General features: G+C 42.9%; 1 protein-coding gene and 1 pseudogene across 1 annotated transcript in view; one reads left to right on the plus strand and one right to left on the minus strand.

The window, feature by feature from the left end:
* Positions 1 to 2,613: 2,613 nt before the first annotated feature.
* LOC106561575 (L-lactate dehydrogenase B chain-like) lies at positions 2,614 to 9,315 on the minus strand (annotated as a pseudogene).
* Positions 9,316 to 9,738: 423 nt separating this feature from the next.
* The window catches only part of nav2b (neuron navigator 2b), a 184,295-nt gene continuing 179,607 nt past the window's right edge, over positions 9,739 to 14,426 (plus strand). Inside the window, exons 1-2 of the mRNA XM_045688409.1 lie at positions 9,739 to 9,851; positions 11,479 to 12,018. Coding sequence (XP_045544365.1) covers positions 11,932 to 12,018 — 87 coding nt within the window. The 5' untranslated portion in view covers positions 9,739 to 9,851; positions 11,479 to 11,931. The remainder of the gene's footprint in view (positions 9,852 to 11,478; positions 12,019 to 14,426) is intronic.

The raw sequence follows: 14,426 nt of genomic DNA on the forward strand, positions 1-14,426 counted from the left end.
TAGTCCCTAATACTGTACACCAGGGGTGTCAAACTCATTCCACAGAGGGCCTAGTGTCTGCAGGCTGGTTTTCAATTAAGCCCTAGACAACGAGGTGTTGGGAGTTTCTTACTAATTAGTGACCATAATTCAGCAATCAAGTACAAGGGAGGAGCGAAAAACCTGCAGACACTCGGCTCTCTGTGGAATGAGTTTGACACTTGTCCTGTACATTGTCCTCATGTTGTATACTGTAGAAGTGGTCATGCACACTAAGGAAAGTACAGTACATAATAATAATATATGCCATTTAAGACACTTTTGTCCAAAGCGACTTAGCTAATGCGCTCCCTCTCGCTCTCCCTTGGATAGAGGTGAAGGAATATGTCACCCCCACCGGTCCTCCCTGGGCCAGACTGATTAACACTTATTAATTATCCCCTGACTGACAACACCATGGATTAATAGGTGCTCTTGATACGGGTGGCTGTGGCCCTATGCTGTCCTGGCAGCCTTGATTTGTCAGGCTGGCCTTGGTCCTGGCCCTGATGGATGTCATATTGACTCTCCCCCGTTCGTAGACACCCAGTAGGTGGTCGCTAACACACCGGCCACCGGCTACTTTCAGAAGTTAGTCTTTCTGTTTTTCCTCTCTCACTATTACAGATATACTGTAACTTACCACTCATCACTGTGGATATGTTTTATTGTTGTTGAAACCAGCTGGACGTCTCAAGTCCATTTATTTTCATTAGAGGTGACTCCAGGCGACCCATCTCTAGTAAGCCTAGACCTAAGTGCTCTTGGCATTGTCAAAGAGATTATATCACAGTTACTATAGGAGTAATGTACTTCGACTACACAAGGGGTTCTCAAACTTTTTGGGGCCGGGACCCTTTTTGTGTTAGCAAATTCATCAGGGACTCCCCTCATAATCAGAACACAGCTCGAGTGTGATGAAAATAGCCTACAGGGAGTTTTATTGTTATGACGTTTTACTATGAGAAAATGTTGCCGTTTTCAAGCTAATTTCCAGCAATTCTACACCTTTTGTCCTGCCCCAATTTGATTGAAAACAGCAACATTTTCTATCCAATTCCCAAGAGGCCTTTTAAATGTTCTTTCCCGGACCTGAGACTTGGTTCGTCCAGCCACGTGCTGCAGATGTCAAAATCCCTGTAGCCAATTTTTATCGCACTCGAGTTGTGCTCTGATTATGAGAGGGTCCCTGAATAGTTTTTTCATATTTTGTTGTTGTGGCTTTAAAGCTAATATCCTGTAATTCTAAACATTATGACATTAGACAGAGTTTTAAAGCGTAAATTACAGTGCAGTTTTAAAGCGTAAATTACAGTGCATTTATGTAAAAATAATATAAACATTTTGTGGGAATTCTTTGATACCAATATCCCTTTGAGCGTCCCAGGCCCATGTTGCCCAGGGTTAAGAACATAGATTGTAGATTAATAATATTGTATTGTATTGCACACTGTAAACTTACTCCACAGATCCCTTGCCCAAAGTCATTTAATCTGTTAGTAATATTCATTAAAAAAATAAAGATCAACCCCCTGCAGAACCTCTGCTGATCCCACTTTAAGAACCCCTGGACTACACAACACGTCTGGTATTCATCCATTCACTACTTGTCACCCTGATTAAAGTTGAAATCCGTAAAGGGGGAATAGGCGCCACTGTTTTCCCAAGCACCTTCGTGATTATTTTGTTATGTTGATGAACTGGAAGAGAGGAGCATTTAGCATCGTGGTTTGTAAAAGTCTCAGTACATATTCTGCTCTTTATCGTACGTGCAATGATGTCCGATGGGGACAAAACTGTTCGTTGTTTGAAGTAACTTCATTGTTTTTGTAATATCACAAACACGTGGCAGTTTCACCAACTATGAATCATTTTGCATCATCATGACGATGTGGCCGGTGACATTTTGCTTCTTGAAAACTTGTCTCCTGACATGCAAAACATTTTGGGACTGTATCAACAGTGGACTAATGAAAAAAAGAGGGGATTTTAAGGATGCATCAAAAAAATTGCTACACAAACAGATGGACCATATGAGAGAGACAGCCATCAGAAATCCTGAGCTTGCTGATTTAATACTGAGTCAGGAAGAGTAGAAGAGACCAGGGGGAGAAGGTTACTGAACCTTCCCTACCCACCCTGTCTGTCTTCAAGCCACTTTGCTGCCACCTACCCAATCCTGCTCAGGAAGTGGGATCCTGCCCCCTTCTGGACATACATCTAACATGCTACTTCACATGTAAGAAGGACAACAATGATTGGATAACCCTCCTTTATGTATTGAAGATGGGGCAAAACAGTTTCCAATAACTCTTTATTCATCACACGCAGTCTGTATATTTGTTTTGCGATACAGACATCTATTGATGATACAACACAAATATATACAAATCACATGTATGAGCTTGATGGGTCATGTTTAGTGTTTAGACGTTGTTACTGTACACATGACAACATCAGTTAACCTCAGTGTAAACTAATGTATGAGCTTGATTCATTCTTTGTCCTGGAGTTCCGTGGCTCAGAGGATCAGCTCGCTGTTGGTTTGTCCCAGGAACCATGCCCTCTCCTGCAGCCCCTGAACCTCTGTCTCCCTCAGGGGCTGGGTGAGTACACCTCCTCCTCTATCCCACACATGCCCTGGGAAACACACACACACGAACACACATACTGTGCAGAAAATACATAATCACAATACACATAACGTAAAAAATACAAAAAGATTAGCACGGTAATATTTCTCTGTACGCTCTTTGCAGATCTACCCACCTTGACAAGGATGGACACAGGGTGAATGGTGCTGAGGTTCTTCAGTATGACCTGTGCTAGGCTGGACACACTCAGACCAATGACCCAGGGGGTGTGCCCCTTCAGCCGAATCACCTCATAACCACTGAAGAGACATTTTCCACTACTTTAGAGTCCCATATTACTGTGTGTGTATACATACTCAAGATAATACTGACTTGCTCTAACAGTAATCTATGCCCCTGTTTCTAGAGATTAATTGGTGATACACATTTACTTGTGACAAGGACAATGCTGATCTTCATTACCTGTCTATGACTGCCTGGAGTACAATCAATCAAGTGTATTTATAAAGCCCTTCTTACATCAGCTGATGTCACAAAGTGCTGTACAGAAACCCAGCCTAAAACCCCAAACAGCAAGCAATGCAGGTGTAGAAGCACGGTGGCTAGGAAAAACTCCCTAGAAAGGCCAGAACCTAGGAAGAAACCTAGAGAGGAACCAGGCTATGAGGGGTGGCCAGTCATCTTCTGGCTGTGCCGGGTGGAGATTATAACAGAACATGGCCAAGATGTTCAAACGTTCATAGATGACCAGCAGGGTCAAATAATAATAATCACAGTGGTTGTCGAGGGAGCAACAGGTCAGCACCTCAGGAGGAAATGTCAGTTGGCTTTTCATAGCTGATCATTCAGAGTATCTCTACTGCTCCTGCTGTCTCTAGAGAGTTGAAAACAGCAGGTCTGGGACAGGTAGCACGTCCGGTGAACAGGTCAGGGTTCCATAGCCGCAAGCAGAACAGTTGAAACTGGAGTAGCAGCATGGCAGGTGGACTGGGGACAGCAAGGAGTCATCAGGCCAGGTAGTCCCGAGTCATGGTCCTAGGGCTCAGGTCCTCCGAGAGAGAGAAAGAAAGAAAGAAAGAAAGAAAGAAAGAAAGAAAGAAAGAAAGAAAGAAAGAGAGAAAGAGAGAGAGAGAGAGAATTAGAGAGAGCATACTTAAATTCACACAGGACACCGGATAAGACAGGAGAAATACTCCAGATATAACAGACTGACCCTAGCCCCCGACACATAAACTACTGCAGCATAAATACTGGAGGCTGAGACAGGAGGGGTTGGGAGACACTGTGACTCCGTCTGACGATACCCCCGGACAGACAGGGCCAAACAGGCAGGATATAACCCCACCCACTTTGCCAAAGCACAGCCCCCACACCAATAGAGGGATATCTTCAACCACCAACTTACCATCCTGAGACAAGGCCGGAGAATAGCCCACAAAGATCTCCGCCATGGCACAATCCGGGGGGGCAACCCAGACAGGAAGACCGTGTCAGTGACTCAACCCACTCAAGTGATGCACCCCTCCTAGGGACGACATGGAAGAGCACCAGTAAGCCAGTGACTCAGCCCCTGTAATAGGGTTAGAGGCAGAGAATTCCAGTGGAGAGAGGGGAGCCGGCAAGGCAGAGACAGCAAGGGTGGTTCGTTGCTCCAGTGCCTTTCCGTTCACCTTCACACTCCTGGGCCAGACTACACTCAATAATAGGACCTACTGAAGAGATGAGTCTTCAATAAAGACTTAAAGGTTGAGACCGAGTCTGCGTCTCTCACATAGGTAGGCAGACCATTCCATTAAAATGGAGCTCTATAGGAGAAAGCCAGGCCTCATGCTGTTTGCTTTGAAATTCTAGGGACAGTAAGGAGGCCTGCGTCTTGTGACCATAGCGTACGTGTAGGTATGTACGGCAGGACCAAATCAAAAAGATAGGTAGGAGCAAGCCCATGTAATGCTTTGTAGGTTAGCAGTTTACCTTGAAATCAGCCCTTGCCTTAACAGGAAGCCAGTGTAGAGAGGCTAGCACTGGAGTAATATGATCAAATTTTTTGGTTATAGTCAACATTCTAGCAGCCGTGTTTAGCACTAACTCAAGTTAATTTAGTGCTTTATCTGGGTAGCCGGAAAGTAGAGCATTGCAGTAGTCTAACCTAGAAGTGACAAAAGCATGAATTAATTGTTCTGCATCATTTTTGGACAGAAAGTTTCAGATTTTTGCAACGTTACGTAGATGGAAAAAAGCTGTCCTTGAAACAGTCTTGATATGTTCGTCAAAAGAGAGATCAGGGTCCAGAGTAACGCTGAGGTCCTTCACAGTTTTATTTTAGACGACCGTACAACCATCAACATTAATTGTCAGATTCAACAGAAGATCTCTTTGTTTCTTGGGACCTAGAACAAGAATCTCTGTTTTGTCCGAGTTTAAAAGTATAACATTTGCAGCCATCCACTTCCTTATGTCTGAAACACAGGCTTCCAGGGAGGGCAATGTTGGTGCTTCACCATGTTTCATCGAAATGTACAGCTGTGTGTCATCCGCATAGCAGTGAAAGTTAACATTATGTTTCCGAATGACATCACCAAGAGGTAAAATATACAGTGAAAACAATAGTGGTCCTAAAACGGAGCCTTGAGGAACACCGAAATTTACAGTTGATTTGTCAGAGGACAAACCATCCACAGAGACGAACTGATATCTTTCCGACAGTTAAGATCTAAACCAGGCCAGAACTTGTCCGTGTAGACCAATTTGAGTTTCCAATCTCTCCAAAACAATGTGGTGATCGATGGGATCAAAAGCGGCACTAAGGTCTAGGAGCACGAGAACAGATGCAGAGCCTCGGTCTGACGCCATTAAAAGGTAATTTACCACCTTCACAAGTGCAGTCTCAGTGCTATGATGGGGTCTAAAACCAGACTGAAGCGTTTCGTATACATTGTTTGTCTTCAGGAAGGCAGTGAGTTGCTGTGCATCAGCTTTTTCATTTTTTTGTTGTTGAGGAATTGGAGATTCTATATAGGCCGATAGTTTTTATTTGCTGGGTCAAGGTTCGGCTTTTTCAAGAGAGGCTTTATTACTGCCACTTTTAGTGAGTTTGGTACACATCTGGTGGATAGAGAGCCATTTATTATGATCAACATAGGAGGGCCAAGCACAGGAAGCAGCTCTTTCAGTAGTTTAGTTGGAATAGGGTCCAGTATGCAGCTTGAAGGTTTAGAGGCCATGATTATTTTCATCAATGTGCCAAGAGATATAGTATTAAAAAACTTGAGTGTCTCCCTTGATCCTAGGTCCTGGCAGAGTTGTGCAGACTCAGGACAACTGAGCTTTGGAGGAATACTCATATTTAAAGAGGAGTCCATAATTTGCTTTCTAATGATCATGATCTTTTCCTCAAAGAAGTTAATGAATTTATCACTGCTGAAGTGAAAGCCATCCTCTCTCGGGGAATGCTGCTTTTTAGTTAGCTTTGCAACATTATCAAAAATACATTTTGGATTGTTCTTATTTTCCTCAATTAAGTTGGAAAAATAGGATTATCGAGCAGCAGTGAGGGCTCTTCGATACTGCACGGTACTGTCTTTCCAAGCTAGTCGGAAGACTTACAGTTTGGTGTAGCGCCAATTCCGTTCCAATTTTCTGAAAGCTTGCTTCAGAGCTCGGGTATTTTCTGTATACCAGGGAGCTAGTTTCTTATGACAAATGTTTTTGTTTTTAGGGGTACGACTGCATCTAGGGTATTGCACAAGGTTAAATTGAGTTCCTCAGTTAGGTGGTTAACTGATTTTTGTACTCTGACGTAGGCGGAGGGAGTCTGGATGGGCATCTAGGAATCTTTGGGTTGTCCGAGAATTTATAGCATGACTTTTGATGATCCTTGGTTTGGGTCTGAGCAGATTATTTGTTGCAATTACAAACGTAATAAATGGTGGTCCGATAGTCCAGGAATATGAGGAAAAACATTAAGATCCACAACATTTATTCCACGGGACAAAACTAGGTCCAGAGTATGACTGTGGCAGTGAGTAGGTCCGGAGACATGTTCGACAAAACCCACTGTGTCGATGATGGCTCCAAAAGCCTTTTGGAGTGGGTCTGTGGACTTTTACATGTCAATATTAAAGTCACCAAAAATGTGAATATTATCTGCCATGACTACAAGGTCCGATAGGAATTCAGGGAACTCAGTGAGGAACGCTGTATATGGCCCAGGAGGCCTGTAAACAGTAGCTATAAAAAGTGATTGAGTAGGTTGCATAGAGTTTCATGACTAGAAGCTCAAAAGATGAAAATTACAGGGTTTTTTTTGTAAATTGAAATTTGCTATTATAAATGTTAGCAACCCTTTGCGGGATGCGCAGGGGATATGGTCACTAGTGTAACCAGGAGGCGAGGCCTCATTTAACACAGTAAATTAATTAGGCTTAAGCCATGTTTCAGTCAAGCCAATCACATCAAGATTATGATCAGTGATTAGTTCATTGACTATAACTGCCTTGGAAGTGAGCGATCTAACATTAAGTAGCCCTATTTTGAGATGTGAGGTATCACAATCTCTTTCAATAATGGCAGGAATGGATGAGGTCTTTATTCCAGTGAGATTGCTAAGGTGAACACCGTCATGTTTAGTTTTGCCCAACCTAGGTCGTGGCACAGACACGGTCTCAATGGGGATAGCTGAGCTGACTACACTGACTGTGCTAGTGGCAGACTCCACTAAGCTGGCAGGCTGGCTAACAGCCTACTGCCTGGCCTGCACCCTATCTTATTGTGGAGCTAAGGGAGTTAGAGCCCTGTCTATGTTCGTAGATAAGATGAGAGCCCCCCTCCAGCTAGGATGGAGTCTGTCACTCCTCAACAGGCCAGGCTTGGTCCTGTTTGTGGGTGAGTCCCAGAAAGAGGGCCAATTATCTACAAATTGTATATTTTGGGAGGGGCAGAAAACAGTTTTCAACCAGCGATTGAGTTGTGTGACTGCTGTAGAGCTCATCACTCCCCCTAACTGCAAGGGGGCCAGAGACAATTACTCGATGCCGACACATCTTTCTAGCTGATTTACACGCTGAAGCTATGTTGCGCTTGGTGACCTCTGACTGTTTCATCCTAACATCGTTGGTGCCGACGTGGATAACAATATCCCTATACTCTCTACACTCGCCAGTTTTAGCTTTAGCCAGCACCATCTTCAGATTATCCTTAACGTCGGTAGCTCTGCCCCCTGGTAAACAGTGTATGATCGCTGGATGATTCATTTTAAGTCTAATACTGCGGGTAATGGAGTCGCCAAACATCTGCCCAGCCCTCTGAATCCTGCCCAGCTTCCAGCTCTCTAGTGATGCATATTTTTGTATGGATTGATTGTGATGCTGTTTTTGACCTGATACAGGGGAGTGGCACCACTGGAGTCCCGGTGCTCTCCTATGATGTGTCCGTGGACACTGCTAGGGTGGATCTGCAGTCCCTCTCCCGTCAAGTAGGAGAACGATGTTGAGTCCAGATTGGTTCCGCTGACCCTGTTCTGAGGGAACCCACTCAGCCTCCATGCCACATAGGTCAGCACATCCATCAGAGTGCCACAGAGTTCAGTACCATCGGGTTAGCCACCAGCCAGGGTTAGAAACAAATATATACATGCTCAATTACTATTGGACAGGGTTTCTCCACGCTAGGAAGAAACCTTTACTTAGGGAAAATGAGTCATGTAACTAAGTTTGACTTGACTCTTCTCATCAGTCTGATAATATCCTACTCACTTCTCCATATACGAATATAAGAAGTGGACATGGTGTAGTGAGGTACTAGGGGTTTATATGACCAGGAGGATGGTGTCAGGGCTGTGCTGGGCCAGTTGAGGGATGATCTGCTTCAACACCTAAATGTTCCTCTGGAGCAGATCCTGACGACTCTCCCTCTTCCTCTGACGCATGCCTGCAGTGATGACGCACAGCTTGGAGTTGGCTGTGTCTGAGTAGTCTAAGAGGAACAGAGCACGATATATTACAATATGTTACAACAAAGTGGGAAAATATCCCAAACTCCACATTTTTACATCTAGGGATTTCGTAGTTTGACACTCGACACATTTTCCCACAAGAGTTTGAAATACCAAAATCATTCATCGTTCTGCTATTGCACTGTATTATTTTAAAGGAGTCAGCACACTTACATGCAAGCACGCACACGCACACGCACACACACACACACACACACACACACACACACACACACACACACACACACACACACACACACACACACACACCGGGCACTGAGCCAGGCTATAGCTGACCTCTGGCGGCTGTGATCTTGGAGGTCTTCAGGAAGAGGCTGGCTTGCTGCGTGTCCAGCTCCTCTCCATGCAGTCCTCTATAGCATCCACCACGGTGACTTCATCAGCCACACTCTTCACAGCAAGTGACGGGGTAAGTGTTAAGCTATACTAGACTGTTTATCATCAGTATTCATAGTAATTGTTAGCTCCAATGAAATGTATTTGTTGGAATGGCGTGGCACTGTATACAAGCTCAGAATAAAAATCGAAAGTCTTTGGTGCTCACTCTGTGATATGCACAGTGGGACTCACCGACTGTAATATACTGAGGGAACATGCCATACTGACATTACCCACACCCAAGATGGTCACTTTGGTGTTTCCACCTACTGGTCTAGGACTGATGTGGTTTCTCTCTGACAGTAAACATGGCATCTGCTTTTGATATGGTGGATAGAATAGGGACAACACAACATATCATGTTTTTTCTATACAGCGTTTGGCATAGTGGCAACATCATGCAATAACCATGTGAATACAATGTAACTATACTGTATATCACTAAATGGACTGACTGTTACCTGTTTATTGCATGATATTATAACCTACCTCTAATTTTAATAGATGAAAAGTTCAACGATGTATAATTCTGAAAAGTGGAGCCTTTTCATGTTATTGTAGCCTCGTGAAGTTCGATGCTCTTGCGATCATGGGTGGAATGTTTAATAACCGATGTTCCATTTTTTTCACACTAGATGGCAGAAAATTCATTCCTAAACGTTTCAATGGGAACGAGCTTTAACACTGGGACAAGAAAGCCGTGTACAAAAAAAACTATTGAAAAGAAGCGTTCTCTGTGGGGATGGGAATGGAAAGTGTGGTCTGTGCTGGTGTACGGTGTGCACACGGAGTAACCAATTTGTAGCCAAAATGTTCATGGATATTCTGCAAAAAAAATAGATTTTATTTCGGTGAGTATTTTATATTTCACGATGTTTTTCTTCCATACAGTGATATGATATCATGTTGGATGGACTAAGCTAATTTTGATGGGTTCGTAGAATTTTTTATTTTGTATTTTTTACATCGTGGTTTCAGCCAGTCACATTCTATATTCATATTGTAAGCTAAGTCTAATGGTTAAACTTGAAATACGTTTATAACTACTGTAGTATGTAGCCTATTTGTGTTTCTTTAGTTAAGTGACAGTGATAGTTTTAAAGTGGAGTTTAAAAAAATCATCGGTTTTCCCAAACGATCATAATGAGAATGATGACGACGATGATGTATCGATTTAATGCAACCTATATATATATATATATATATATATATATTCAGACACACATACTCATTAAAGGGTTTTTCTTCATTTTACTATTTTCTACATTGTAGAAATGTATGTCTAAACTATTAAATAACACATATGGAAACATGTAGTAACCAAAAAAAGTGTTAAACAAATCAAAATATATTTTATATTTGAGATTCTTCAAAGTAGCCACACTTTTCCTTGATGAAGCTTCTTGGCATTTTCTCAACCAGCTTCATGAGGTAGTCACCTGGAATGCATTTCAATTAACAGGTGTGCCTTGTTAAAAGATCATTTGTGGAATTTCTTTGCTTTTTAATGCGTTTGAGCCAATCAGTTGTGTTGTGACAAGGTAGGGGTGGCATACAGAAGATAGCCCAATTTGGTAAAAGACCAAGTCCATATTATGGCAAGAACAGCTCAAATAAGCAAATGGATCATTAATAAATGACATGAAGGTCAGTCAATCCGGGAAAATTTGAATAACTTTGAAAGTTTCTTCAAGTGTAGTCGCCAAAAGCGCTATGATGAAACGGCTCTCATGACAACTGACACGGGAAAGGAAGACCCAGAGTTACCTCTGCTACAGAGAATAAGTTCATTCGAGTTACCAGCCTGAGAAATTGCCCCAATAATTGCTTCACAGAGTTCAAGTAACAGACACATCTCAACATCAACTGTTCAGAGGAGACTGCAAGAATCAGTCCTTCGAATTGTTGCAAAGAAACCACAACTAAAGGACACCAATGAGAGGAAGAGACTTGCTTGGACCAAGAAACACGAGCAAATCTGAGTTTTGGTTTGATGAATCAAAATTTGAGATTTGGTTCCAACCGCCGTTTCTTTGAGAGACGCAGAGTAGGTGAACGGATGATCTCCGCATGTGTAGTTCCCACCGTGAAGCATGGAGGAGGAGGTGTAATGGTTTGGGGGTGCTTTGCTGGTGACACTGTTGGTGATTTATTTCGAATTCAAGGCACACTTAACCAGCATGGCTACCACAGCATTCTGCAGCGATACGCCATCCCAACAAGTGCTCAGCATATGTGGGAACTCCTTCAAGACTGTTGGAAAAGCTTTCCAGGTGAAGATGGTTGGAAAAGCTTTCCAGGTCACTTTTTTGGTTACTACATGATTCTATATGTGTTATTTCATAGTTTTGATGTCTTCACTATTATTCTACAATGTAGAAAATAGTGAAAATAAAGAAACACCCTTGAGTAGGTGTGTCCAAACTTGATATAGTGGGTAACTGGGTACATGGTGGGTAACTCAAGCTCTTCACTCAGATCAAGCGTGATGGGACTCTTGGACCCCCTTGGACTGAACCATGCTTATCAGATTTCATTATCACTGTGTTAATTCCAATCACTTCCAATGAAGGCAGTGCATCGTTGCTGCAGGCTGCATCCCTAACTAACCACCATGATTCAGAGACCAGTGGCCCCTGGGACCCAGTCTCTCCGGTCAGTCCTGTGGCCCAGTCCCTCTGGGTTGAGACTGAAGAAGCAGAACTATTGTTGACCTCACCTCCGCCAGAGCCCCAGAATCCTTTGGGAGGTGTCGGATGTGATCATTCTTTTGGAGAAGTGATGTATCCGTATTGACAACCTGGGAAGGAAGTAGGATATCACATGTGAAGGATTTGGGATTTCCCTTCCCCTCAGGGATTATTGGGTTGTGGATATTGTGGAGTTGGGACTGAGCAGGGAAGAGAGAGGGTATCTGGCACTCAGCCTGCTATGGAACTGGGAGCTGAGGGGAGTCAGCATCAGCACCAGCACCAGAGGAGGAAACCTGTGACACATGCACTGGAGGAGCAGAAAAAGGTAAATGGAGCCCATCGCTGTCTGTCTCTGTGTCTGTCCGCTAATGACCTCTTTACAATTATGACCACTACTTCACAGTGATAATAATGTCACAAACAGGAGCTTGAGGGGAACATCTGTTTGATTCACCCCAAAATGTTTTTACATTACTGTTATATGATCGTTATCCTGCTGGTGTGGTTGATCAAATCAGTGGCTGCAGTTTAATTCTGTGTACAAGTCAGCAGTTTCTGAATGCTTTGAACTTTGAAACTGAACAGAACAAAATGTACTGCATAATGGTAAAAGTAAGTTTTATTGTAATCTGTTGGACAACTTTAAAAATGGTATGTATGAATATAAATTATGCGTGATGCCGGTGGTGAAAATGACAGTAACAAAAGTATGTTTATTCTTGGCTAGATTCAATATGCATGCAGAGTTAGGTAGTTTATGTATATATTATGAGAGAGTTATTGGGGATCCCGTCCCCCATCTGTTCAGGCTTCAGACCAGGATGTTATAAGAGGGTTCTCTACGGTAGCTAGGTTGTCCCCCCACTCCCATGGCTGGCAGCTGGGGCAGCATATATTGGTCATGCTTTGGCTTTGGTGAAGCTTCTACATTGAACTGTGGGGCTGTCATAGAGATTAGGTAATTTGCCTTGATAAGTACGTGCGATCGCTTTCAATGACTCCCCAAGTGAAAGTCTCCCTTTGAACAATGTAAAGCTCAGTGTTGGGTCTTATCATGTCAGCCCCCTCTCTCACGCCTTATGGCAGCCTGATTGCCTTGTACTCTTGCCTCATTGTTGGCCCTCATTTAGCCCACCCTCGTTTGTCATCAGATGTCTATTTAATCTTAGGATGATTAAGTGTTCTATTTGTTCAGACCTGTGATTTCTATGATTCAGTGTTCCTGGGTTCTTGAGAGGTACAGGTAAAAGAAGGCTGCTTATGAACTCATCATTATCCTTCAATAGCCAAAAGAGTCATTTTCTGTGACTTGATGCTTTGGTTTATCCCCTTACGGAATTATTGATAGGTCCGGGAGCAGTGATTTTAATCATCTCTGATTGTGATGGTAGTATCATTAATTAATGGCCTCCTAACCTGCTCTAACATCTTTTAGACCAATAATTCCTACAATGCACCATGTTGATTACCATATTAGTAATCCATCTGGTATGACATTGGCTACCTACAAAGCTACAGTGAGTACTACTGGAAAGGGGGATACCTAGTCAGTTGTACAACCGAATGTCTTCAACTGAAATGTGTCTTCCGCATTTAACCCAACCCCTCTGAATCAGAGAGGTGCGGGGGGCTGCCTTAATCGACATGCACATCATCTGAGTCAAGGGAACAGTGGGTTAACTGCCTTGCTTAGGGGCAGAACGACAGGTTACTGGTCCATCGCTCCTACCCACCAGGCTACCTGCTGCCCCTACTGAAGCTTGATTGTTGTTCTAACTAGATTATTTGTAATTTTGTTCCAAAGCGAGTCAAATTAGGCAATTGTTTTCACAGCCCACCTATCCTCCAACTGTGTTTCCACAGGCATCCCATTCTGAGATATTTTTCCACTAATTGTCCTTTTGACAAATCAGATCAGCTCTTTTACCAATAACTGGGCAAAAGATCAGAATGTGTCTGCCTGTGTAAACACAGTCTTATTGGCACTTTTCTAACGAAGCAAACATTCCATAGCAATGTTGTTGAGTGGTTGAAAGTTGTCATAAAGTCTCCCATTTAACATTTGTTTGTCTTTGTGTGTTCTAACTTTGGTACATGTCTATTCATGATTATTTTGTTTCATTCGGCAAGCTCTGGAAAGGAAGGGTAGCCCTCTCATGCAGTCAAATGACCTAGTGGCCTTTTGGGTGGAATGGTATTAAAATCGTTAATAATTTCATAATTAATAAACGTTTATTTTTTTTACGCTGAAAATCCGTTATTTCTATGTCAAGGATTTTGTTATATTTCAGTCTTCTGTGATGTATATAAAGTGTAATATTGGGACGCTAACTCAAAATGTAATACATTTCAACTCTATATCTGACATGGTACAGGTGTCTTCTTTTTTAAAGCCCATAACCATGTGTGTGAGGTGTATACTTTTGTTTCAAAGTAGATTTGTTTAAGACTAACAAGAAGCGCTCTATGTGACCCTGATTTAGCCCACTGCAGTAAAAGTTTTTAAGATGGTGTGATGGAGTTGATGTGAAGTCTCGTGCTGATCCTACATAGTGTTGGAGAGAGCTCTCCCTCCTCTGCCTACTCCTCACTATGGCTGAATGGAGTGGGAGGAGAGGACTTCTGTCTGAACTAGGTTCCTGTCAAGCGCATTAGCCGTAGCCACTGACATTGACCCTAATGAGTTTGTGGGGCCAGGAAAGAATGGTATATTGTCCATAGTTATGGAGGGCC

The sequence above is a fragment of the Salmo salar genome, chromosome ssa10 (assembly GCF_905237065.1).
Source record: "Salmo salar chromosome ssa10, Ssal_v3.1, whole genome shotgun sequence".
In the NCBI taxonomy this organism is placed as follows: domain Eukaryota; kingdom Metazoa; phylum Chordata; class Actinopteri; order Salmoniformes; family Salmonidae; genus Salmo; species Salmo salar.